This window comes from Pristiophorus japonicus, chromosome 8 (assembly GCF_044704955.1).
Source record: "Pristiophorus japonicus isolate sPriJap1 chromosome 8, sPriJap1.hap1, whole genome shotgun sequence".
Taxonomy (NCBI): Eukaryota; Metazoa; Chordata; class Chondrichthyes; family Pristiophoridae; genus Pristiophorus; species Pristiophorus japonicus.
The window spans coordinates 173037066-173064351 of NC_091984.1; the positions used below are offsets into that span (position 1 = coordinate 173037066).

General features: G+C 49.8%; 1 protein-coding gene across 1 annotated transcript in view; it reads left to right on the forward strand.

Moving 5' to 3' along the window:
- slc5a1 (solute carrier family 5 member 1) overlaps positions 1 to 27286 on the forward strand; it is a 97206-nt gene that overhangs the window by 3742 nt on the left and 66178 nt on the right. Inside the window, exons 2-5 of the mRNA XM_070887552.1 lie at positions 8531 to 8602; positions 20071 to 20175; positions 22015 to 22074; positions 22199 to 22303. Of these exons, the coding sequence (XP_070743653.1) occupies positions 8531 to 8602; positions 20071 to 20175; positions 22015 to 22074; positions 22199 to 22303 (342 nt within the window). The remainder of the gene's footprint in view (positions 1 to 8530; positions 8603 to 20070; positions 20176 to 22014; positions 22075 to 22198; positions 22304 to 27286) is intronic.

Sequence of the window (27286 nt, forward strand, 5' to 3'; positions counted from 1 at the left end):
TGTCTATCTCTGTCTTAAATTTATTCAATGACCCGGCTTCCACAGCTCTGAGGCAGAGAATTCCACAGATTTACAACCCTCTGAGAGAAGAAATTCCTCCTCAATTCAGTTTTAAATGGGCGGCCCCTTATTCTAAGATCATGCCCTCTAGTTCTAGTCTCCCCCATCAGTGGAAACATCCTCTCTGCATCCACCTTGTCAAGCCCCCTCATACTCTTATACGTTTCGATAAGATCACCTCTCATTCTCTGCGTACGTTTGGTCGCCTCTGGTTCTTTTGCCATTTACCTTTAAAATGACTAATGTCCAGCAATGGTCACTGGAGAGTAACTAGGATTTGGAACCTCGCTAGTCCAGGATTGCCCAGGTCAACTGTACGGAACCTTCCCACCGCGGCTTGGTGTGAAGCCTCTGAAACCTCCACCACTATAATACCACGGGGGCTGTTGTATTGTGCTTGGCTTTCAGCTACCTTCTGCCTTAACTTTTAAAACAAACTGTGACAGGCTCTGTAGCCTCATGCTGTTGTCACCCCCATTAGTGTTGTCTTCGTTTACTAACCTCAGTCATAGGCGGTCCCTCGAAACAAGGATGACTTGCTTCCATGCCGAAAGAGGATGAGTTCACAGGTGTTTCAATATTCCGGATCCAGAACTACATGTTGAAGGGTGGAAGATGCCTGTGCGTGCATTTTTTTAACGTGTGGTGACCGTTGCGCACCAGCCACCACACGGGCTTGACAGAGCTAGGCCTTGGTCCACTGGCAAGGATTACCCAAGACAACTGGAGACCAGCTCTGCTGCACGGGCCTAGTGCGCACACATATCGCAGTGTGAGCTGGCCCGTGCTGCCCCGGGGTTCTCGCCTCTTCTGGGCCCCGAACTCTCGCCTCTCCTGGGCCCCGATCACGTCCCTCTACAATCTCACACCATTCCTTCGCCCCGACCTCGCCGCTCCTGCTGTACCTGCCAGCGCTGCAGTCAGCCGTCGCCCTCCTGCAGCAGCACGCGCTGCTCCCTGCAGTGGTCTGCCGCCACATGCTGCTCCCTCTGATGGCCCCGGCCTGCTGATGGTCTTGCAGGCCAGGACTGTGCCGATTTCCAGGCCGGGCCACTGCACGCTGCTCCCTTCAATGGCCCCGGCCTGTCATTTGAACGAATGCATCAGGTGACACGGACCCTTTCAATAATAGTTTTATTCCTAAACAAAAATACAAGTTGAGAGAGGAGAGCTGGGAAAGAGTTAGCCATGAATTATTGTTCACAGACGCCAATAAAACAAACTGGGTGTGCGATTTACATTGATACAGAGGTTTAATCGTTCGATAACATGGCAGTACAGGGAGTGATAGAAGTCTTCAGTCCTGCCTTACAGCAGAACTAGGGCTGGAGACCAAACATTTGGGGAACATTTTTAAACATAGCAGGCAGGGTAGCTGTATAGGTATCTGCATGTAGATTTTACCTGTCAATCTTCTCCCTGTACTATCTCAGACAATAACAACTTGTGTTTATAGAAACATAGAAATTTACAGCGCAGAAGGAGGCCATTTCGGCCCATTGTGTCTGCGCCAGCCGACAAAGAGCCACACGGCCCTCAGTCAGCAGCCCTATAAACCTATGAACAATGACGGAAAGGCAAAGAGCATCCAGCCCAACCAGTCCGCCTCTCACAAATGCGACACCTCTTATACTGAAGCATTCTACACTCCACCCCAACTGGAGCCATGTGATTTCCTGGGAGAGGCAAAAACCAGATAAAAACCCAGGCCAATTTAGGGAGAAGAAATCTGGGAAAATTCCTCTCCGACCCATCCAGGCAATCGAAACTAATCCAGGAGATCACCCAGGCCGTATTCTATTCCCTGCAGTACTTACCATTATATCTGCGCCAGCCAACAAAAGGTCATCCAGTCTAATCCCAATTACCAGCTCTAGGTCTGTAACCCTGCAGGTTACGGCACTTTAAGTGCCCATCCAACCATCTCTTAAAAGTGGTGAGGGTTTCTGTAATGTAGTAAAAGTTCCCAAGGCGCTTCACAGGAACATAATCAGGCAAAGAAGGAGAAAGACATTAGGACAGATGACCAAAAGTTTAGCCGAAGAGGTAGGTTTTAAGGATTGTCTTAAAGGAGGAGAGAGAGGTAGAGAGGCGGAGAGGTTTAAAGAGGGAATTCCAGAGCTTAGGGTCTCAACAGCTGAAGGCACGGCTACCGATGGTGGGCCATAGGAAGTGGGGGATTCACAAGAGGCCAAAGCTGTAGGAACGCAGAATCCTCAGGGGAGTTGTGGGTACTGGAGGAGGATTCAGAGATAGAGAGGGGTAAGGCCATGGAGGGATTTCATCACCAGGGCGAGAATTCTAAAATTGAGGCGTTGTTGGACAGGGAACCAATGTCAGTCAGGAAGTCAGGTTAATACACATATAATATATATATATATAATATATATATCTCAGTTAAACAAAGAATGAGTTATATCTTGCCGAAGTTATATCTTCACCTCCAGGCATCCATGACAATTCTGGGATTTAGGTGACGAGACTGTAATGAGATGGATTTCAAAGATTGTGTCTGTCTCAATGCCCTGAGGCCTTGGAGATTGGAACATTTACTGTCCCAGAGTGGGGGATGTGAGACAGATCCCGAGCTAAAGTATTCCCTGCTGTGTGAAGGAACTCCTTTGAGAAGTTGCTGAAGGAATCTATTTGGGAATGGGACTGGAGACTATCGAGACAAACTGAAATAATCCAGGAACATTGGAGTCCCGGGGTGGGGTGGGCTTCGCAGGGGGCTGTCATTAGTAGAGAGCAATCCTGGGTTAAATAGTGAAGATGGAGTTTTGTTTTGAGGATGAGGGAATATTTACACAGGAGATTAGGCAGGTGCAGTCCATGAAAGGGTAGATTGTTTATGGTGTGGGAAAGAACAGATATCACAAGCCAAACAGCCTTATCATATGTTCTTATCAACCAAGTGAACCTCCATCTCAGGTACTCTGTGTGTGGGTGAACTATTTATTTATTCACACACACACATACATAAACAACAAGGCACTTCACAGGAACGTTATCAAATAAAATTTGACACCGAGCCACATAAGGAAACAGATGACTTAAAGTTTGGTTTTAAAGGAGGAGAGAGGGGCAGAGAGGCGGAGAGGTTTAGGGAGGGAACTCCAGAGCTTAGGGCCTTGGCAGCTGAAGGCATGGGTGCCAATGGTGGGGCAATTAAAAATCGGGGGTGTGAAAAAGGCCAGAATTGCAGAAGCGCAGATATCTCGGAGGGTTGCAGGGCTGGAGGAGGTTACAGAGATAGGGAGGGGCGAGGCCATGGAAGGATTTGGAAACTAGGATGAGAATTTTGAAAATGAGGCATTGCTGGAAGAAGTGAATGAAACTTGGTGCGAGTTAGGACATGGGCAGCAGAGTTTTGCATGAGTTCAAGTTTATGGAGGGTGGAAGATGGGAGGCCGGCCAGGAGAGCGTTGGAATAGTCAAGCCTAGCAGCAACAAAGGCATGAATGGGGGTTTCAGCAGCAGATGAGCTGAGGCAGGGGTGAAGATGGGCAATGTTACGGAGGTGGAAATAGGCGGTCTTGGTGATGGAGAGAATATGCCGTTAGAAGCTCTTCTCAGCATCAAGCAGGATGCCTAGCTTGCGAACGATCGGTTTCAGCCTCACACAGTGCCAGGGAGAGGGATGGAGTCGGTGGCGGGGGAACAGAGTTTATGGCGGGGACCCAAGGCAATGGCTTCAGTCTTCCCAATATTTCGTTGGAGGAAATTTCTGCTCATCTAGTACGTGATAAATGCACAGATTTTCCAGTGTAGCTCAAGACCATTCTATTGAGATACACTGATTTAATGTACTATTTGACTTATTTCTTTGCCATCATGGTTTCTTTGAGTAAGTTGGAAGTGCTCTGATCTGTGCAGGCCCTTTAGATAGTCATAGAGCATAAATTAAATCAATGATTGTTCAAGCACGAATGGAGTAATCTCCAGATCACAGAGGCTGAACGTAAAAAACCCAATCAGACATCAACAGCTCAACATGACCACCTCAACTCATTTGTTTTTTCTAAAGTCTCGAACTTCTGTATTTCTTTTTTGGTCTCGGCTGTAATAACACAATATTAAATCTAACCGCAGTACACAATGACCACCGGAATTCCCCCGGTATTTACTCATCTGCTCTTTGAGCAAGCTTTTCCTCTGTTTTCCTCTCCGATTTTCTACCAGTCCTCTCCTAAAGCTGGCTCCGTACTCGAGTGCCTTCTTGACAGTGAGCATTGTCAGGTTGTTTGTTCACAGGGCACATCATGGCCAAGCCCAGACTTATCCTCTCCCAATATCCCTGCACACGTCCTTCCAGGAAGGGTTGCTGGCGGATAATCAGGAACTGGACAGTTACATAGGGTATTGGTGAGGCCACACGGTTTCCATATTTACGAAAGGATATACTTGCTTTGGAGGCAGTTCAGAGAAGGTTCACTAGGTTGATTCCGGGGATGAGGGGGTTGACTTATGAGGAAAGGTTGAGTAGGTTGGGCTTCTACTTATTGGAATTCAGAAGAATGAGAGGTGATCTTATCGAAATGTGTAAGATTATGAGGGGGTTTGACAAGGTGGATGCAGAGAGGATGTTTCCACTGATGGGGGAGACTATTACTAGAGGGCATGATCTTAGAATAAGGGCCGCACATTTAAAACTGAGATGAGGAGGAACTTCTTCTCTCAGAGGGTTGTAAATCTGTGGAATTCGCTGCCTCAGAGAGCTGTGGAAGCTGGGACATTGAATACTTTTAAGACAGAGATAAACAGTTTCTTAACTGATAAGGGGATAAGGGGTTATGAGGAGCGGGCAGGGAAGTGGAGCTGAGTCCATGATCGGATCAGCCATGATCGTATTAAATGGCGGAGCAGGCTCGAGGGGCCGTATGGCCTACACCTGCTCCTATTTCTTATGGAGGCCTGCCCGATTTCGCCCTCACTAACCCTAGGCGCTGAGATCAAATCTCCGCTGACTCTGTACAAACTGGAGATAGAACTTGGGCTCCTCCTGGTCTGAAAGGCTCAGCTATAGGCTGTGGCCTAGAGGAGCCCAATTGTAACCTGCCATTGGTTGGTAAGTATTTGATCTATATATCGTATCTTCCCCAGCACACTGCTTCAGATATCAGGGTAAATTTGAGGAAAGTGTGCTCCAGGGGTGGAGCAGCACCTACTACATGCACCTCAGGAAATCCTGGGCACATTGCCCGCAACTTCCCGTGCTGGTGAACAGACCCGTGGTTTCTGGATATACCAAAATGACGGGCAGGAAAAGATCGGATGGTCCATCAAGCCTGCCCCCCACACCATGATGGCTGCAACATCGTGGGTTAACTTCCCAATCCCCCACCCAACCCCCACTTTCCCCACCAAACCCCCATCTCTTCCCCCACACCCCCACCTAATCCCCACATCACCCACCTCACCCACCCCACACCCCCACCTCACCCACCCCACACCTCCACCTCCCGCCCCCCATCCAACCCCCACCTCCCCCCACACCCTACCCCCACCCAACCCCTCCACCTCCCCCACACCCTACCCCCACATCCCATCCTCCCGCCCCCCACCACCCCCCCACACCCTACCCCCACTCAACCCCCCCACACCCTACCCCCACATCCCATCCACCCCACACCTCCCACCTCCCCCCACACCCCACATCCCACCCAACCCCCCCACCTCCCCTCACAGCCTCACCCAACCCCCGCTACCTCCTCCCCCCCACATCCCCACCAACCTCCACCACTTCCCCCCCACACCCCCACCCAAACCCCCCACCTCGTCCCCTCCACACACCCCCCAACACCTTCCCCCCCACACTCCCACCCAACCACCCCCATCTCCCCTCCCCCGCCCCCAGCCATATAATATAAGAGAGAGCAAAAAAACCAGAATAACCCAGGGTTAGTAAGGATAAAATACACTGGAAAGATGCTCTCCGAACCCCCCAGGCAATCGATCCAGGAGATCACATGGACCTTGTGTTGTCCCCTTTCCAGACACAGGCCCAACTCACTGCCCTTCACCTGAACCCTGAACCCCTTCTCTCCTGAATTGGCTCTTGAACCCAAATACTCTGTCTGCACCAGTGAACTCAGTGGAAACCCTGTTCTGCTGACGATGAAGAATCAGATAACTTTGAAAGGCTTTTTGATTCTGGCATTGGTTCTGGGTATAACCATGTGCCAACTCAGCCATAAAAGCCACAAGGTTCATCCATTGTCCGATTATTGCAAACAGCAGGGCGCGGAGCCGGGACAAGTCACGTGACCAAGGACCAGAGCCAGAGTCAGTCGCAGACATGCAGCCATTGGTGTCATGTAACTCTCCAGTCGGCAATGAGAAGGTACCGAGTGACAAGAAAAGCTTTTTCAGCCAATCAATGGTAGAGTTGTGGAATGTGTCATCAGCGAAGGACATTGAGGCAAACAACAACTTGCATTTATATAGCACCTTTAACGTAATAAAATGTCCAGGGCGCTTCACGCCATCGCTAGCAGACAAAATTTGAAGCTGAGCCATGTAGGGAGACATTAGGACAGATGACCAAAAACTTGCTCAAAGAGGAAGGTTTTAAGGAGGGTCTTATCTGAGGAGGAAGGTATAGGGAGGTGGAGAGGTTTAGGGAGAGGATTCAAGAACTTCGGGCCTCGGCAGCTGAAGGCACGGCCGCTAACGGCGGAGCGGTGAAAACCGGGGCTGTGCAATAAGCCCGAAGTGGAGGAGCACAGAGATCTCGGAGTGGTGTAGGGCTTGGTTACTCTGAAAGACTCTCTCGGTTCCTGAACATTCTGCCGTTGTCAACTGTTGTTTCCTGAGCTGCAGTACAACAGGGCAGTGGGATTACCAAACCTGGTCGGAGGGATTCCTGGAGGTTTCATCATCTCCCGCCACCCATTGCCCCCCCCCCCCCCAAACTTCCCCCTCCCCCCCCAGCATTGCCCACCCTATACTTCTCCACCCCCGGCATTGCCCCCTCACACTCTTCACACCCCACACTCCCCCCCCCACACTCCCCCCCCCCCCCCCCACACACTTCCCCCCCCTACCCCCACACACTCCCCACCCCGGCATTGCCCCCTCACACTCTTCACCCCCCACACTCCCCCCCCTACCCCCACACTCCCCCCCCTACCCCCACACACTCCCCCCCTACCCCCACACTCACTCCCCCCCCACACACACTCCCCCAGCCCCCCGCACACTCCCCCCCCCCCCCACACACACTTCCCCCCCCCCCCCCCATACACACACTCCCACCCCCCCCCCCCCCGGCATTGCCCCCTCACATTCTCCCCCCTCTACCCCCACACACATTCCCCCCCCCCCTCGGCATTGCTCCCTCACACTCTTCCCCCCCCACACACTTCCCCTCCCCCCCCCCCACACACTTCCCCTCCCCCCCCCACACACTTCCCCTCCCCCCCCACACACACTTCCCCTCCCCCCCCCCACACACTTCCCCTCCCCCCCCCACACACTTCCCCTCCCCCCCCCACACACTTCCCCTCCCCGGCCCACACACTTCCCCTCCCCCCCCCACACACTTCCCCTCCCCCCCCCCACACACACTTCCCCTCCCCCCCCCCCACACACTTCCCCTCCCCCCCCCACACTTCCCCTCCCCCCCCACACACTTCCCCTCCCCCCCCCCCACACTTCCCCTCCCCCCCCCACACACTTCCCCTCCCCCCCCCCCCACACACTTCCCCTCCCCCCCCCCCACACACTTCCCCTCCCCCCCCCCCCACACTTCCCCTTCCCCCCCCACACACTTCCCCTTCCCCCCCCCACACACTTCCCCTTCCCCCCCCCACACACTTCCCCTTCCCCCCCCCCACACACTTCCCCTTCCCCCCCCCACACACTTCCCCTTCCCCCCCCCCCACACACTTCCCCTTCCCCCCCCCCACACACTTCCCCTTCCCCCCCCACACACTTCTCCCCCCCCCCACACACTTCTCCCCCCCCCCCACACACTTCTCCCCCCCCCCACACACACTTCTCCCCCCCCCCCCCCACACACTTCTCCCCCCCCCCCCACACACTTCTCCCCCCCCCCCCCCACACACTTCTCCCCCCCCCCCCCCACACACTTCTCCCTCCCCCCCCACACACTTCTCCCTCCCCCCCCCACACACTTCTCCCTTCTCCCCCCCCCACACACTTCCCCCCCCCCCGGCATTGCCCCCTCACACTCTTCTCCCTCCCTACCCCCACATTCCCCCCCTACCCCCACACTCCCCCCCCCCCCCCCCACACACTGCCCCCCCCCCCGGCATTGCCCACCCTCACACTCTCCCCCCCCCATGCCCCCCCCACACACTCCTCCCCGGCATTGCCCATCCCCACACTTACGGCATTGCCCACTCGTGCCGTCCCGAGTCGGTTACCGCCACCAGGCGAGGTGTTGGGGAATTTCCGCCCGCACCGTGTTACAATCACACTAATAGTCATGTTGTTGTTTCCACAGGCAATGATGAGGACCAACCGGGGCACGGTTGGGGGCTTCTTCCTTGCTGGCAGGAGTATGATCTGGTGGCCGGTAAGAAGGCTTCTTCCTAACTGACCAGGTTTGTGATGGTGGAGAGATGTGTAATATCACCATGGGGAACATAAGAACACAAGAAATAGGAGCAGGAGTAGGCCACCTGGCCCCTCGAGCCTGCTCCGCCATTCAATAAGATCATGGCTGATCTGATCATGGACTCAGCTCCACTTCCCTGCCTGCTCCCCATAAGCCCTTATTCCCTTATCACTCAAAAATCTGTCTCTCCCTGCCTTAAATATATTCAATGACCCAGCCTCCACAGCTCTCTGGGGCAGAGAATTCCACAGATTTACAACCCTCAGAGAAGAAATTCCTCCTCATCAGTGTTTTAAATGGGCGGCTCCTTATGTCACCTAGTTTTAGTTTCCCCTATGAGTAGAAATTTCCTCTCTGTATCCATCTTGTCGAGCCCTCTCATTATCTTACAACTTTCAATAAGATCTCCTCTCATTCTTTTGAACTCCAATGAGTATAGGCTCAAACTACTCAACCTATCTTCATGTCAACCCCCTCATCTCCGGAATCAACCTAGTGAACCTTCTCTGAACAGCCTCCATTGCAAGTATATCCTTCCTTAAATACAGAGACCAAAACTGTACGCAGTACTCCAGGTGTGGCCTCACCAATACCCTGTACAGTTGTAGCAGGACTTCTCTGCTTTTATACTCTATCCCCCTTGCAATAAAGGCCAACATTCCATTTGCCTTCCTGATTACTTGCTGTACCTGCATACTAACTTTTTGTGTTTCATGCACAAGGACCTCCAGGTCCCTCTGTACTGCAGCAATTCCATTTAAATTATAATTTGCTTTTCTATTAATTCTGCCAAAGTGGATAACCTCATTATACTCCATCTGCTAAATTTTTGCCCACTCACTTAGCCTGTCTCTTTAATTTGCAGATTTTTTGTGTCCTCACAACTTGCTTTCCCACCTATCTTTGTATTATCAGCAAATTTGGCTACATTACACTCGGTCCCTTCATCCAAGTCATTAATATAGATTGGAAATAGTTGAAGACCCAGCACCGATCTCTGAGGCACCCCACTAGTTACAGTTTGCCAACCGGAAAATGACCCGTTTATCCTGACTCTCTGTTTCTGTTAGTTAGTCAATCCTCTATCCATGCTAATATAACCAATCCGCTGGGACTGTCTCACAATCCAGGGAATTTTGGTGGATCATAACCAATGCATCCACTATCTCTGCAGCCACCTCTTTTAAGACCCTAAGATGCAGGCCATCAGGTCCAGGGGGCTTGTCCGCCTTAAGTGCCATTATTTTACCGAGTAATACTTCATTAGTGATAGTGATTCTAATATCACCATGGGGAGTGTAATACACCATGGGGAGTGTATAATATCACCATGGGGAGTGTATAATATCACCATGGGGAGTGTAATACACCATGGGGAGTGTATAATATCACCATGGGGAGTGTATAATATCACCATGGGGAGTGTATAATATCACCATGGGGAGTGTATAATATCACCATGGGGAGTGTAATACACCACCATGGGGAGTGTATAATATCACCATGGGGAGTGTATAATATCACCATGGGGAGTGTATAATATCACCATGGGGAGTGTATAATATCACCATGGGGAGTGTATAATATCACCATGGGGAGTGTCATATCACCATGGGGAGTGTCATATCACCATGGGGAGTGTCATATCACCGCGGGGAGTGTCATATCACCGCGACGAGTGTAATGTCATCGTGCGGAGTGTAATATCACCATGGGGAGTGTAATATCACCGTGTGACAGCGAGAAGTGTAACATTAATGTGGAGAGGTTAACAAAACACTCCGTGTAGCTCCTGCAGTGGATGCAGCAAATCGTTGAGTGGAACGTGAGCTGTGCTCGCTGCAGATTTCTGTAAATGGGGAAAAGTTTCCTTCTTCGGGGACCTGGTTGGAGGGACGTGGGAGAGTTCAAGCCATCTGGTTACAGAGGATTCAGATTATTGGGGGGGAAATTCAGGGCGCTCCCGACTTGTCGCGTGGGGGCGGCGCCACTCCCGACTCCCGGGAGATTAGCGGCGGCCTACCCGCTAGCACCCTGTGTCGCTCCGCCGGTGATGACATCATCACTGTGCGCAGAGATCCTACTGGCCTCGGAGCGAAGGTTCAGTGAGGCTGTCGGCAGCTCGCGGGGCGAAAATTAAAGGGGCGGTGCGGCGTTGACATTTATTTTTTAAAGGCCTACTTTCCGGTCTCGGTCTCCCTGAGTGCAGATGGCGGGCTCCATGCCGTTCTGTGCCTGTGCCGGGCTGCTGCCACAGCACCCCACTCCCTGGTGGTCCAGCGATGGCCCCCCGCCGAGTCGGCAGCTTGGCCCCTCCCTGCACCATAAGGTAAGGGCCCTGTCTTGCCGTCAGCGCTACGCGTCCCTCTGCCTAGCGCTGGAAAACCCGCATTGGTTAGCACCCCGGTCCCGCATCCCCGAGGGGAAGCGGAGTACGAGATTTTGCGCTCCACTTCCTCTCGGGGGGAGGGCGGTCAGCCCAATTTAGCTCGCCTGTCAGGGACGCTATGCAATTTCGCCCGATTGTATTTTCCGCCTAAGCTCTTTGATTGATTGTGTTGGATTTTTGGGCCTTTAAATTTGAAATACATCCCCCCGTTGAACATAGCAATGCCGTACACCATGGATGAACAGGATGACATCCGCAATTTGCATCGCATTTGAATATGCCGCCCATATTTGGGCAGCCGTATTGTACATGCTTTGTCACCTTTGGTGGGAATACCCGGAAGTGGCGAGGATTGGGGAGGAGCTGCAGGGCAGCTCGAGGGAAATTTCCCGCTCCCATTGGCCAGAATTACACTGGGTCTTCCCGGTCGGAAAATCAACCCCAAAAATGTTCACGTCCACAGTCCATTACTTCCAGATATCTCAAGGTGCGGACACTAGATCTGATTCCGGGTTTACCCAACAATGAGGCAACAGTGCGACAAACAGCCCCCTCCCACACCTCCCGGCTCACCCCCAAATTCCAACCAGAGCAAACCAGCAACTGACAATCCCAAGCCCAAGTGGAACTGAGCTGCCCGGGGTCTGGGATCCACAGTGCTGGGGGTAGGGGGCTTGATCTTTGTGGGCCGCTCGTGGCCCCCCCCCCCAGGCAGCATTGGGCACAATCGGGCATCGTGGAAACAGCGGGTGTTGAGGCAGGAACCGTCTCCCCCTGGGTTTCTCTCACTTGAGAGCTGCTACATAAATTCGGATGGATGGTAGGGGTGGAGCAGGCCTTTCTGCCGACGTCTGGGGGGCGTGTCTGGGGGCATGTCTGGCGGTGTGTCTGGCGGTGTGTCTGGCGATGTGTCTGGGGGCCTGTCTGGGGGCATTTTGGGGGCGTGTCTGTGGGCGTGTTTGGGGGTGTGTCTGGGGGCATGTCTGGGACTGTATCTGGGGGCATGTCTGGGGGTGTGTCTGTGGTGTTTCTGGGGGGGTGTCTGGGAGGCATGTCTGGGGGGGCGTGTCTGGGGGGTGACTGGGGATGTGTCTGTGGACGTATCTGGGGGAATGTCTGGGGGGGGGTATCTGGGGCGTGTCTGGGGGTGTATATGGGGCGTCACTGGGGCATAACGGATGTGTCTGGAGTCATGTCTGGGGACGTGTCTGGGGGCATGTCTGGGGGCGTGTCTGGCCGTGTATCTGGGACGTGTCTGGGGCATAGGTAAAAAGAGGGATGAGGTCCTATGAAACGAATTTAAGGAGCTAGGAGCTAAATTAAAAAGTAGGACCTCAAAAGTAGTAATCTCGGGATTGCTACCAGTGCCACGTGATAGTCAGAGTAGGAATCGCAGGATAGCGCAGATGAATACGTGGCTTGAGCAGTGGTGCAACAGGGAGGGATTCAAATTCCTGGGGCATTGGAACCGGTTCTGGGGGAGGTGGGACCAGTACAAACCGGACGGTCTGCACCTGGGCAGGACCGGAACCAATGTCCTAGGGGGTGTGTTTGCTAGTGCTGTTGGGGAGGATTTAAACTGATATGGCAGGGGGATGGGAACCAATGCAGGGAGACAGAGGGAAACAAAAAGGAGGCAAAAGCAAAAGACAGAAAGGAGATGAGGAAAAGTGGAGGGCAGAGAAACCCAAGGCAAAGAACAAAAAGGGCCACTGTACAGCAAAATTCTAAAAGGACAAAGGGTGTTAAAAGAACAAGCCTGAAGGCTTTGTGTCTTAATGCAAGGAGTATCCGCAATAAAGTGGATGAATTAACTGTGCAAATAGATGTTAACAAATATGATGTGATTGGGATTACGGAGACGTGGCTCCAGGATGATCAGGGCTGGGAACTCAACATCCAGGGGTATTCAACATTCAGGAAAGATAGAATAAAAGGAAAAGGAGGTGGGGTAGCATTGCTGGTTAAGGAGCAAATTAAGGCAAGAGTTCGGAAGGACATTAGCTTGGATGATGTGGAATCTACATGGGTAGAGCTGCAGAATACCAAAGGACAAAAAACGTTAGTGGGAGTTGTGTACAGACATCCAAACAGTAGTAGTGATGTTGGGGAGGGCATCAAACATGAAATTAGGGGTGCGTGCAATAAAGGTGCAGCAGTTATAATGGGTGACTTTAATATGCACATAGATTAGGTTAACCAAACTGGAAGCAATACGGTAGAGGAGGATTTCCTGGAGTGCATAAGGGATGGTTTTTTAGACCAATATGTCGAGGAACCAACTAGGGGGGAGGCCATCTTAGACTGGGTGTTGTGTAATCAGAGAGGATTAATTAGCAATCTCGTTGTGCGAGGCCCCTTGGGGAAGAGTGACCATAATGTGGTGGAATTCTGTATTAGGATGGAGAATGAAACAGTTAATTCAGAGACCATGGTCCAGAACTTAAAGAAGGGTAACTTTGAAGGTATGAGACGTGAATTGGCTAGGATAGATTGGCGAATGATACTGAAGGGGTTGACTGCGGATGGGCAATGGCAGACATTTAGAGACCGCATGGATGAACTACAACAATTGTACATTCCTGTCTGGCGTAAAAATAAAAAAGGGAAGGTGGCTCAACCGTGGCTATCAAGGGAAATCAGGGATAGCATTAAAGCCAAGGAAGTGGCATACAAATTGGCCAGAAATAGCAGCGAACCCGGGGACTGGGAGAAATTTAGAACTCAGCAGAGGAGGACAAAGGGTTTGATTAGGGCAGGGAAAATGGAGTACGAGAAGAAGCTTGCAGGGAACATTAAGACGGATTGCAAAAGTTTCTATAGATATGTAAAGAGAAAAAGGTTAGTAAAGACAAACGTAGGTCCCCTGCAGTCAGAATCAGGGGAAGTCATAACGGGGAACAAAGAAATGGCGGACCAATTGAACAAGTACTTTGGTTCGGTATTCACTGAGGAGGACACAAACAACCTTCCGGATATAAAAGGGGTCGGAGGGTCTAGTAAGGAGGAGGAACTGAGGGAAATCCTTATTAGTCGGGAAATTGTGTTGGGGAAATTGATGGGATTGAAGGCCGATAAATCCCCAGGGCCTGATGGACTGCATCCCAGAGTACTTAAGGAGGTGGCCTTGGAAATAGTGGATGCATTGACAGTCATTTTCCAACATTCCATTGACTCTGGATCAGTTCCTATGGAGTGGAGGGTAGCCAATGTAACCCCACAGGAGGGAGAGAGAAAACAGGGAATTACAGACCGGTCAGCCTGACATCGGTAGTGGGTAAAATGATGGAATCAATTATTAAGGATGTCATCGTAGTGCATTTGGAAAGAGGTAATATGATAGGTCCAAGTCAGCATGGATTTGTGAAAGGGAAATCATGCTTGACAAATCTTCTGGAATTTTTTGAGGATGTTTCCAGTAGAGTGGACAAGGGAGAACCAGTTGATGTGGTATATTTGGACTTTCAGAAGGCTTTCGACAAGGTCCCACACAAGAGATTAATGTGCAAAGTTAAAGCACATGGGATTGGGGGTAGTGTGCTGACATGGATTGAGAACTGGTTGTCAGACAGGAAGCAAAGAGTAGGAGTAAATGGGGACTTTTCAGAATGGCAGGCAGTGACTAGTGGGGTACCGCAAGGTTCTGTGCTGGGGCCCCAGCTGTTTACACTGTACATTAATGATTTAGATGAGGGGATTAAATGTAGTATCTCCAAATTTGCGGATGACACTAAGTTGGGTGGCAGTGTGAGCTGCAAGGAGGATTCTATGAGGCTGCAGAGCGACTTGGATAGGTTAGGTGAGTGGGCAAATGCATGGCAGATGAAGTATAATGTGGATAAATGTGAGGTTATCCACTTTGGTGGTAAAAACAGAGAGACAGACTATTAATAATCTGAATGGTGACAGATTAGGAAAAGGGCAGATGCAAAGAGACCTGGGTGTCATGGTACATCAGTCATTGAAAGTTGGCATGCAGGTACAGCAGGCGGTTAAGAAAGCAAATGGCATGTTGGCCTTCATAGCGAGGGGATTTGAGTACAAGGGCAGGGAGGTGTTGCTACAATTGTACAGGGCCTTGGTGAGGCCACACCTGGAGTATTGTGTACAGTTTTGGTCTCCTAACCTGAGGAAGGACATTCTTGCTATTGAGGGAGTGCAGCGAAGGTTCACCAGACTGATTCCCGGGATGGCGGGACTGACCTATCAAGAAAGACTGGATCAACTGGGCTTGTATTCACTGGAGTTCAGAAGAATGAGAGGGGACCTCATAGAAACGTTTAAAATTCTGACGGGGTTAGACAGGTTAGATGCAGGAAGAATGTTCCCAATGTTGGGGAAGTCCAGAACCAGGGGACACAGTCTAAGGATAAGGGGGAAGCCATTTAGGACCGAGATGAGGAGGAATTTCTTCACCCAGAGAGTGGTGAACCTGTGGAATTCTCTACCACAGAAAGTTGTTGAGGCCAATTCACTAAATATATTCAAAAAGGAGTTAGATGAAGTCCTTACTACTAGGGGAATCAAGGGGTATGGTGAGAAAGCAGGAATGGGGTACTGAAGTTGCATGTTCAGCCATGAACTCATTGAATGGCGGTGCAGGCTAGAAGGGCCGAATGGCCTACTCCTGCACCTATTTTCTATGTTTCTATGTAACAGTGGGCGAGTCTGGAACGTGTCTGGGGGCGTGTCTGGAGGCATGTCTGGAATGTGTCTGGGGGGGGCGTGTCTGGGGGAGTGTCTGGGGGATGTTTCTGGGGGCGTGTCATGGGGTGTGTCTGGGGGCATGTCTGGGGGGGTGTCTGGTCGCTGGTCTGCCTCTGAGTACAGTCTGACACGAGCTGGGTAACTTGTCTGCAGTGCCCCGAGATAAACCTCTCTTCCTCGTGTTACTGGCTGCTCTCTTTAACTCTCTGCAGCCCTTGGCCAGTTAGCTCTCTTGGTTAATGCTCCATTGGTTATGCTTGGCTGTTGCTCATGTCTCAGGGGTGAAATTGGGCTCCTGTGCGCCTGCCATTAGCTCCTCCGGGGGGGCGGTAACGGGGCGCAAATGGGTCTTCGCCCGGGGGGCGGCGTTACCGGCTCTCCCGAAATTGCACGCTCCCACCGGTACTGCCATCTGCCGTCGATGAAGATGTCATCGCCGCGTGCAGCAACCTGTTTTCATCCCGTGGCGGAAATTGGGCAGCGCCCCGTGAGGCAGTGCTGGGCGATGTCAGCGCTGGCCTCACGGGTCGCTAAACGGGCCGCACTCCACTCGCGGGGTGAGCGTTAACGGGAGAAGGTGCGCGCCGCCATTTCTTCCTCTCGGCCAACTTACCGCTCTGGACTTCCGTTCTTTATTTCGCGGGATCCGCGCATCCCGGCGCTCCGATTCGGTGCCGGACTGTGGCCAGGACAACCCGCAACCCCAGTGGCCTCATGGAGGCCCCTCGCCCCATCATCATCATAGGCAGTCCCTCGAAACCGAGGGAGACTTGCTTCCACCCTAAAAGTGAGTTCTCAGGTGACTGTACAGTCCAATGTGGGAATTACAGTCTCTGTCACAGGTGGGGCAGACAGTGGTTGAAGGAAAGAGTGGGTGGGGAGTCTGGTTTTCCGCACGCTCCTTCCGCTGCCTGCGCTTGATTTCTGCATGCTCTCGGCGATGAGACTCGAGGTGCTCAGCGCCCTCCCTGATGCTCTTCCTCCACTTTGGGCGGTCTTTGACCAGGGACTCCCAGGTGTCGGTGGGGATGTTACACTTTATCAAGGAGGCTTTGAGGGTGTCCTTGAAATGTTTCCTCTGCCCACCTGGGGCGCGCTTGCCGTGCAGGAGTTCCGAGTAGAGCTCTTGCTTTGGGAGTCTTGTGTCGGGCATGTGGACGATGAGGCCTGCCCAACGGAGCTGGTCGAGTGTGGTCAGTGCTTCGATGCTGGGGATGTTGGCCTGAGCGAGAACACTAACATTAGTGCGTTTATCCTCCAGGGGATTTGAGGGATTTTGTGGAGACATCATTGGTTGTATTTCTCCAGCGATTTGAGGTGTCTACTGTATATGGTCCACGTCTGTGAGCCATACAGGAGGGTGGGTATCACTACAGCCCTGTAGACCATGAGCTTGGTGCCAGATTTGAGGGCCTGGTCTTCGAACACTCTTTTTCTCAGGCGGCCGAAGCCTGCGCAGGCACTCTGGAGGCGGTGTTGGACCCCGTCGTCAAAGTCTGCCCTTGCCGATAAGAGGCACCCAAGGTATGGAAAGTGGTCCACGTTGTCCAAGGCCCTCGTCCCACAGTAGATCTCGTAGCGTGCCTTCCCCTTTAACGGAAGGGGAGGGACCTGTGGTCGCACGAGCGCTATGCGGGGAGGCCATGTAACGCTGCAACATTCACCTGCTTACTGCCCCAGTCCTGCCCCGAGAGGAAGTGATGCGCCCGACATTACATTCCACTTCCTCTCGGGGGCGGTGACCCCAATTTCCACCTCTTAGTGTTTAGTGTTTACAGCTGCACGAAGATGCCTGTGTGTCGGCCCTACTCAACCCTTTCTTCTGGCCGATTAAGACCCATGCTGGGCGCTTCCGCTTCTATCTACTGCACTGCCTACTTTCCCCATAGTTTCATGAATAATTAACGTTTTATACAATATATACAAATTAAATAATCAAACACAAAACCCTCACCCCTGCAGAGCTCTTAGACTTGACGCATGGAATCTCATCATGAACCCTAAGCTGAAGATGGTGGGGAGGAGGTACAGCCCTAAGGGCAGGGTGGTGGGACATACGGTCCACTGCTATCAAGTAGGAGGATATTGGTGACCAAGGAGCCTCGCTTAACATCTCACTTAGAGGCTGCTCATCATTCTCATCTTTTTCACAATAATTCTCTTTTGTTTACCATTTCCTCTCTCCTGATATATATTTTTTTTAAACGGTAAAAGTGAATCACTGTTTGGTAACCAATCTGAAGTGTGTATGTATCATTACGGGAACAGGTCTAGGTTATTCCACCCCTCGAGCATGTTCCAACATTCTGTACGACCACACCCCCTCCTCTCCGCATTGTTTAACGAAGGCAGTGCACTCCAAACCTGTTCGGAGGGTTGTAGGGCTGGAGGAGATAGGGAGGGGCGAGGCCATGGAGGGATGGATGAGAATTTTAAAATCTGGCGTTGCCGGAGTGGGAGGCAGTGTAGGTCAGCGAGCTCAGGGTGGGAGTGAGGATATGGGCAGCACCGCGCGTGCTGCAGCAGTTCCAGGAGAAGGCTCACGTCCACCAACACAGGGCAGCTAAGGCTGGGCAATTAACGTGGCCTTGCCAAAGAAAGTCCTGGGGATGGATTTTCGGCTTTGCTGATTTCGGGGCGGTAATGGCGGCGGGGCGGTAAAGTTTGCGCCCGGGAACAGTTTGCGTCTCAGTCAGCAAAATTGGGCAGCTGGGCCCCGAGTGTGGGGTGGGGTGGTAAGGGAGGTGTTGCACACCTCTCTTAGGGTGCTAGGCCGGCTGAGCATGGGAAGATCCCGAGCTAAACAGTCGGCCTGGGAGTGCTCCAGGGGCTGGATTTTTGGCTTTTCTGTTTTCGGAGCGATAATAGCAGCGGGGCAGGACAGTTAGCGCTGGGAATAGTTTGTGCTTTAGTATGTAAGTTTGGGCCCCTGGGCCCTGCTGAATAGCCTGGCTCTAATTTTAACATGGTGCCCCCTTGTTCTGGATTCCCCCGCCAGAGGAGAAAGTTTCTCTGTATCTACCCTATCAAATTCTTTCAATATTTTAAACTCCTCCATCAGATCACCCCTCACATTCAAGGGAATTCAAGCCAAGTTGATGCTTATACTGTTCTCACACTGCAATGTGATCAGTTGATGGGAAACTCCAAAAGCAATAGTACAGATGGTGCCACTAATAAAATGATCTAGATTGTTATAGATCACTAATCAAGATATATTATCCTCTGTCAACGCAGAATGTAAGGGTCAAATTGTAATGGCGTATTGTGATGAGATGAAGTTCATTCCATTATTCATTGTTGATGTGTGTTTCTTGATTTATATGCATTCTGCAATCAGTTTCTTTCAATCTAATTACTCTGCCCTTATAAATATAATGATTGTATTTTTATAAGGTGCTGTATACGGAAATCTCAAATTCTTTGCTCATTAATGTGGGGGAGTATTGGTGCTGGGAACTGGAACACTTTCCAGTGCCGCAAGCTCTCCCAGGTCAGGTACAGCTTGGTTAGATGCTGAGTAAATCTAAGCTTACAACAGTGCCACAGGCCAACCAATAAGTGCCCAAACTAAGGGCAGTTTTGCGCTGCTGAAACAAGGAGATTTCAATCCCATCAGCCGGGCTGGGTTGAGATGAACGGCTCATTTATCTCATTCTGCTTGTGGGTCCTTACTGTGCGCTGTGTTTGCCTACCGAACAATAATTTTATGTTGCTGTAATATATATCATAAAGCTGGGATTGAACCCATGACATATGGCTGGAAAATCAATGCTTGTATACAGCTAAAATATAACCCATAATTGATGAAAAAACTCATGGATGGTATAAAACTAGATTACAAATTATGGTATATGGCTGGAATATGACTCATGGTATACGGCTAAAATATAACTCATGGTATATGGCTATATTGTTTTCAAATCCCTCCATGGCCTCACCCCTCCCTATCTCTGTAATCTCCTCCAGCCCCTTCAACCCCCAAGATGTCTGCGCTCCTCTAATTTTGCCCTCTTGAGCATCCCTGATTATAATCACTCCACCATTGGTGGCCATGCCTTCTGTTGCCTGGGCCCCAAGCTCTGGAATTCCCTCCCTAAACCTCTCCACCTCTCTACCTCTCTCTCCTCCTTCAAGATGTTCCTTAAAACCTACCTCTTTGGCCAAGCTTCTGGTCAACTGTGCTAGTTTCTCCTTCTGCGGCTCGGTGTCAAATCTTTTATTGCATAACACTCCTATGAAGCACTGTGGGACGTTTCACTACGCTAAAGATGCTATATAAATACAAGTTGTTGTTATTATAATCTAACCTTTTTTCTTTCTCCCTTAGATTGGAGCCTCTCTGTTTGCCAGTAACATCGGCAGTGGTCACTTTGTGGGATTGGCTGGAAATGGAGCGGCTGGTGGAATAGCTACTGGAGGATTTGAATGGAATGTATGTGCAGATCCCATTTTCTCTGGTGAATACTATAGCGCGGCACTTATAAACCCAGCCATGGGCAACGATCCATGTGGGTTAGAGCTGGTCCATGGGAGCAGTAAATTGCAGTTTTGATACCCCATTGAGTTTGTTTATGCCAAACAAGAAACACGTGTCAAGACTCATTGCACAGAAGGATTAAATACTTTTCAATTTCTTTTCACATTTTCCCCAGAAAGCACTGACTCACGTTGAGTACAGTTCCATGGGCTCTGGCCCCCAGTATCTCACCCAAGTGGCTATTTTCCAAGTGTGAGTCCAACAAATCAGAGTGAGCAGGATATGTAACCTGTGCGCACCATCATATCACACCCGAGCCTACTCCTGCTCCCACCCAATGTCTGTGCCCACATCCCCCTGAAGGGGCCGGTGATTAATAAGCAGGAGCAGGACCTTGGCCCCAGGTACTGAGGCCAATTGTCACCCAACATCTACCCATGATTGTGTCCCAACGTCTGCCCACTGCTAATGACCCAACATCTGTCCTCTGATTGTCCACCAACATCTGTCCTCTGATTGTGTCCCTAAAGTTTCCCTGACTATGATCGGCTAACTCAGCACAGTCCTGGAATTCTACACAAGTGAAACATAGAAACATAGAAAATAGGAGCAGTAGTAGGCCATTCGGCCCTTCGAGTCTGCACCGCCAATTCATTATGATCATGGCTGATCCTCTATCTCAACACCATATTCCCGCTATTTTTCCCATACTCCTTGATGCCTTTTGTTTCTAGAAATCTATCTATCTTAAATATATTCAGTGACTTGGCCTCCACAGCCTTCTGTGGTAGAGAATTCCACAGGTTCACCAGACTCTGAGTGAAAACATTTCTCCTCATCTCGGTCCTAAATTTCCTACCCCGTATCCTGAGACTGTGACCCCTTGTTCTAGACTTCCCAGCCAGGGGAAACATCCTCCCTGCAGTCTAGCCAACCCCGTCAGAATTTTCTACGTTTCAATGAGATCCCCTCTCATTCTTCTAAACTTTAGTGAATACAGGCCTAGTCAACCCAATCTCTCCTCATATTGGAGTGGGAGAGTGAGTTGAGCATTCATCTGGGATCAGCTGTATGCTGTAACGCTCATCATCATCATCATAGGCAGTCCCTCGAAGCGAGGATGACTTGCTTCCACGCCAAAAAAGGATGAGTTCACAGGTGTTTCAATGAAGGACCGAATATTCCAGATCCTGAACTACATCCTGAAGGGTGGAAGATGCCTGTGCGTGGATTTTTTTAACGTGTGGTGGCCGTTGAACACCAGCCACCAAATGGGCTTGACAGAGCTAGGTCTTGGTCCAGTGGCAAGGGTTAACCAAGATGACTGGAGACCTATTCAAAGAGCAGGAGACTGGAGATCTATAACACTATAGTTCACTACATTCCCATTCTTCTTCCTCAGTATTGGCTGTCTCCTGTTTCTAGTCATGTGACCATACTTGCCGGCCTCAATTGGAAAAGAGCTGAGAGCCACTCATCCCTGTTGAGGAACCATATTACAGGTGCATCGTGATTGGCTGTGCTTTATTATTGCCACTAACTAAATCATATTCTCTGGATTCATAACGCTTCCAAACTGTATGCTTCCACCATTTTGTTAGAAATAGTTGAGGCAGAAACCACTGCGGATAGCGAAGAAATAATGACGACAACACCGGCACCTCAACTGCCTTTGGGCAGAGGCACAGCAAGTGTCCTACTGTGCTGAGGTGTCCGTGATTCCATATCGTCAATACAGCTGAAGCTTTCTCCGTACTCCAAGCAGATAACCTTTCACTTCTATTAATCCCACAGGCACTGGTCATTGTCATTATCCTGGGATGGCTGTTTGTACCGATCTACGTCCGAGCTGGGGTAAGTAGCTTCTCAGTTTGTTCCGCTGCCCTCTTGCTATCTGCGCACTGGTGGTGGTGATCTCAGCCCGCGCTCGTACCCCCTCCTGTTTGGGCTCTGGCACTGACTGTCTCCTCTCTTCCAGGTTGTAACCATGCCTGAGTACCTGAAGAAGCGATTCGGGGGCAATCGGATCAGGATTTATCTCTCAGTTCTCTCGCTGTGCCTCTACATATTCACCAAGATATCGGTGAGTTACCAGTGGCCTTGAGCCTGGCATGGGCCGGGGATAGATGCTCATACTTGCCCCACGGTAAAATGGTAGGGGCCTCCTGTACTCGACGATTCATAAAATACCCTGATAGACAAATCCTAGGAGGCTGCACTTCCAGCCTGGAGCCTCAATAGACCGGAGCTCAAGTCAAGTGATTGGGCTACAACATCCTAGCAAACGTTCTCCAACCCACATTTCCGCCGTGCGAAGCCCCATGGTGGGAGCACACGATCATATAAACACACAGCATAAGAACATAATAAGAACATAAGAAATAGGAGCAGGAGTAGGCCATACGGCCCCTCGAGCCAGCTCCACCATTCAATACGATCATGATTGATCTGATCATGGACTCAGGTCCACTTCCCTGCCCGCTCCCCATAACCCCTTATCCCCTTATCGGTTAAGAAACTGTCTATTTCTGTCTTAAATTTATTCAATGTCCCAGCTTCCACAGTTCTCTGAGGCAGCGAATTCCACAGATTTACAACACTCTGGGAGAAGAAATTCCTCCTCATCACAGTTTTAAATGGGCGGCTCCTTATTCTAAGATCATGCCCTCTAGTTCCAGCCTCCCCCATCAGTGAAAACATTCTCTCTGCATCCACCTTGTCAAGCCCCCTCATAATCTTATACGTTTCGATAAGATCACCTCTCATTCTTCTGAATTCCAATGAGTAGAGGCCCAATCTACTCAACCTTTCCTCATAAGTCAACCCCCTCTTCCCCGGAATCAACCTATTGAACCTTCTCTGAACTGCCTCCAAAGGAAGTATATCCTTTCGTAAATATGGAAACTAAACCTGCACGCAGTATTCCAGGTGTGGCCTCACCAATACCCTGTACAACTGTAGCAAGATTTCCCTGCTTTTATACTCCATCCCCTTTGCAATAAAGGCCAAGATTCCATTGGCCTTCCTGATCACTTCCTGTACCTGCATACTATCCTTTTTTGTTTTATGCACAAGTACCCCCAGGTCCCGCTGTACTATGGCACTTTGCAATCTTTCTCCATTTAAATAATAACTTGCTCTTTGATTTTTTTTTTCTGCCAAAGTACATGACCTCACACTTTCCCACATTATACTCCATCTGCCAAATTTTTGCCCACTCACCTTAGCCTGTCTATGTCCTTTTGCAGATTTTTTGTGTCCTCACACATTGCTTTTCCTCCCATCTTTGTATCGTCAGCAAACTTGGCTACGTTACACTTAGTCCCTTCTTCCAAGTTATTAATATAGATTGTAAATGGTTGGTGTCCCAGCACTGATCCCTGCGGCATCTCACTGGTTACTGATTGCCAACCCGAGAATGAACCATTTATCCAACGATGGACAGGGAAGGAGCTTCTGGTCCACCCATCCTGAGCCATCTGGCTCGTGCATCACAATACATACACTCCCCACCCCATCTCAAAGCCATGTAGAATATCAAATGAGGGCTGCTCTGCAGATCAAGCATCGGACACAGTAGCACAGTGGCTTTGTTATTGGACGAGTACTCCAGAGATCTGGGCTAATAATCTGGAGACATGAGTTCAAATCCCACCACGGCAGCTGGGGAATTTAAATTCAGTTAATTAAATAAATCTGGAATTTTTTAGAAGCTAGTATCAGTAATGGTGACCATGAAGCTACCAGATTGTCATAAAAACCCATCTGGTTCATTAATGTTCTTTAGGGAAGGAAATCTGCCGCCCTTACCTGGTCTGGCCTATATGTGACTCCAGGCCAGCAATGTGGTTGACTCTTGTTAGATCTCTTAATTTCCAATGAAATACGAACTCCGATTGTAGTTTTAACTTTTTAATCTTGGCAGAGAGCAATAACAAGTTCTTGGCTTTAAGCCAGGTCTTTGTTCTTCTGGCACCACATGGTCAAAATGGCTGTATTTATACCGGGTTCAATTTACAGAAAAGAACTCGCCTTCTTTGACCTTATTGGCTCAATTAATAGTCTTTTAACCTTTTAATTGGTTTGCTACCCAAGATCCTAAAATGTCAAGTTGATTGATGAGTTAATGCAACATGCTGAGCAGCACGTAGTAGCTTTGACTTGGGGGTCTGTGAATTTTCAAAGCCTGTCTAAATGAGCCTGTTTGAATACTCTATCAATCCCCCCTTTGATTCTTTCACAAACTGAATCATAAAGCTTCAGGTATCACTGGTTAAACATTCTACAAAATAATTTCATACATGTTAATAGAGTTTCCTTCTAAAATTTGTTGCTGTGTTTCGCCACATGTCCAGACTAGTAGCTTCCACACAAATTTACACCAACCCGAGTTCCATCGTGGCCACAATGGAAGGTTTTAGTAGGTTAATTAACCTTATTCCAATTTAATCCAAATCAATATCTTAGTTCAACCAGTAAACAACCTTCCCTTAAGCATAACATACCCCTGTGTCACGTACAGACGGTCTGCAGGGACCTGCAAGGTGTCTCACCTGCGGGACAGCAGCTACAGCCGCCTGGTCGCAACAACATTTAATCAACATAAACAAACAATTACAACAAATAGAATTAAACCTTCCACCAATGAAGTTCCTATTGAACCTAGCCATTCAGTGGCTCCACTCCACAAAGTGAATGATGGGGGTTGCTTAAGTTTTTCTACCTCCTTTTTGGATATGCTCCGCTAATTGGGTAATTTCTTCGGAGCTATCTGGGATATATGTGCAACACTCAGGCCAGGATGTAATCAAGGGCCAGTCTATTCTGTAGGGCTACTGTGCGGATTGCTACCATTTCTGCATTGATTTTAACTAGGGCCTCTGAGGTATCATTGGCTACTTGTTCCACAACGGATGCCATGTTAATGGATTCCCTTGCCAGTCTGGCGGTCCCATACCCAGGGATCAGAATGGCAAAGAACCTCTCTGTTTCTGTGATAGCTCTCTTAGGACAGTGTAAATGTTCCGACAGTGACTTTATATGATACATATAAGGCACAATGTAGGCTAAATAGCAGGATCCCATCCAATTCTGGGGCAGCCAAGGGTAGGCCTTGTGGCCACACACCCAATAGGTGCCATTATATGCAATGAATGTTAGCTGTTTCTTTGTCAGCAACACTCCGGGGCCTGTCCAGGCTTTTCCATCTGTTTTATTCAGAATCCCCGTTACGTTAAAAATTCCCACATCGGCCCAGTTTGGACGGTTCTGTGGCTTGATTATATTATAATTCCGGGAGCAGTTACTATACCCCATATTTTGGCCTCCTTTGATGTTTCTAATCAGACAGACCGATTCCCCCGGTCTTCCTATTCCCGTTGTATTAGTGATAACAAAAAATGGGGGCCGTTTGGAATTATTGTAGCACGGTTGGTATCCCCCTTCAAAGGTAGTCAGATTGTAACCTGCTGACTTCCATTTACGTGCCCAGTTTTCCGTATCCTGAAACGCATTGCCTGTTTTGTTTTGATTAATTATCCACTCAGCCATTTCCGAGATATTCAAGGGAACTGGCCTCAAGGGAATCCCTCCCTTTGAGTGAATAGGAATATGCGTGTACACCCAACAACTAGAAATGTTGCCTTGTTTGGCATAAATGTATGACATATATAAAAAGGTATTTACATGTAATTCCCTTGCTACCCTACTATTTCCCTTTGGTGCAGAGGGTCGGCTAGTAAGAAAGTAGGCCTATGCCTAGAATACCTACAATCAATAATACAGTAAATTTATACATTTTCGCAAAAAGTAATTGTCCTTGTTAGATTTCAGCTTCAGTTACGGGTGCTCGTTTAACGTGTGAAGCGTGGATCCAGGCTTTCTTTCCTTGGACTTTAACAGCTGCCTGGATGGTCAATAACACTTGATAAGGTCCCTCCCACTTGGCACCCAAAGGTTCTTTATGCAACTTTTTCACATACACCCAGACTCCCGGGATGATGTTGTGTCCTCCTTCGGGTGGATTACCCCAAGCTGCCGATACCTGTCGGGAAACAGAACTAATAGCATTGGTTAAGTTCTGACAGTATGATAACAAAGTGTTACTCATTAAGTGAACATCAGCTTTCCGTAAATCGATAGTTCCTGGCAGCGACATGGGTCTTCCTGTTATAATTTCAAATGGGCTTAGACCTGTAGTTCTGTTCGGGGTTGCCCTAATGCTACATAGCACTATTGGTAGTGCCTGGGGCCATGGTGTTCCTTCTTGGTGATATTTGGCAAGCCGTTGTTTCAAAGTTCGATTCATTCGTTCTACTTGTCCTGATGATTGTGGATGATAAGGACAGTGTAAATCCCACGTAATGTTCAGTAACCTACAGACTTCTTGGCAGACAGCACCTGTGAAGTGTGTTCCCTGATCTGAGTCAATGCTACTCGGGACTCCCCATCGGGGAATGTAATCCTTACACAAGACCTTTGCAGTGTGATTGGCTGTGGCTCTTTTAGTTGGGACAGCTTCTATCCATCTGGAGAATCTGTCGACTATGACAAGAATGTTAGTGTATCCTTGGCATGAAGGAAGCAATATATAATCAACCTGCAGATGCTGGAATGGTCCGACAGGGGCAGGGGGCCTCAGTTGGGGCATTACCGTGATGGGTCCAGAATTATTTTTTGGCAGACCACACAGCGGTCTGTTACCAGCTGGGCATGTTTTTTAAATCCCCGACCCCACCAGCTTTTCTGGAACCGTGCCGTTATCTGTTGTGAGGCCAAGTGTCCCCACGAGCGGATCTGTTGGGCTAAAAAAGACGTAAGCGCTTGTGGCGCGACTGGCTTGTCGGTAACTCTTTGTCTCCAGACACCATCTTCACATAGCTTAATTCCTGCCTCAATCCATGTCCATTTTTTCTCTCGGGAGCACTCGCCTTGCATTGTTTGAAGGTCTCGTGTCAGAGTCCTGAGTGCTTTCAATCTGCACATCTGTGTTGGTTTTTCTGGAGGATCGCCCTGTATGGCGGCATCTTTAGCTGCCTGGTCGGCTAGGGCATTTCCCTGTGCTTCT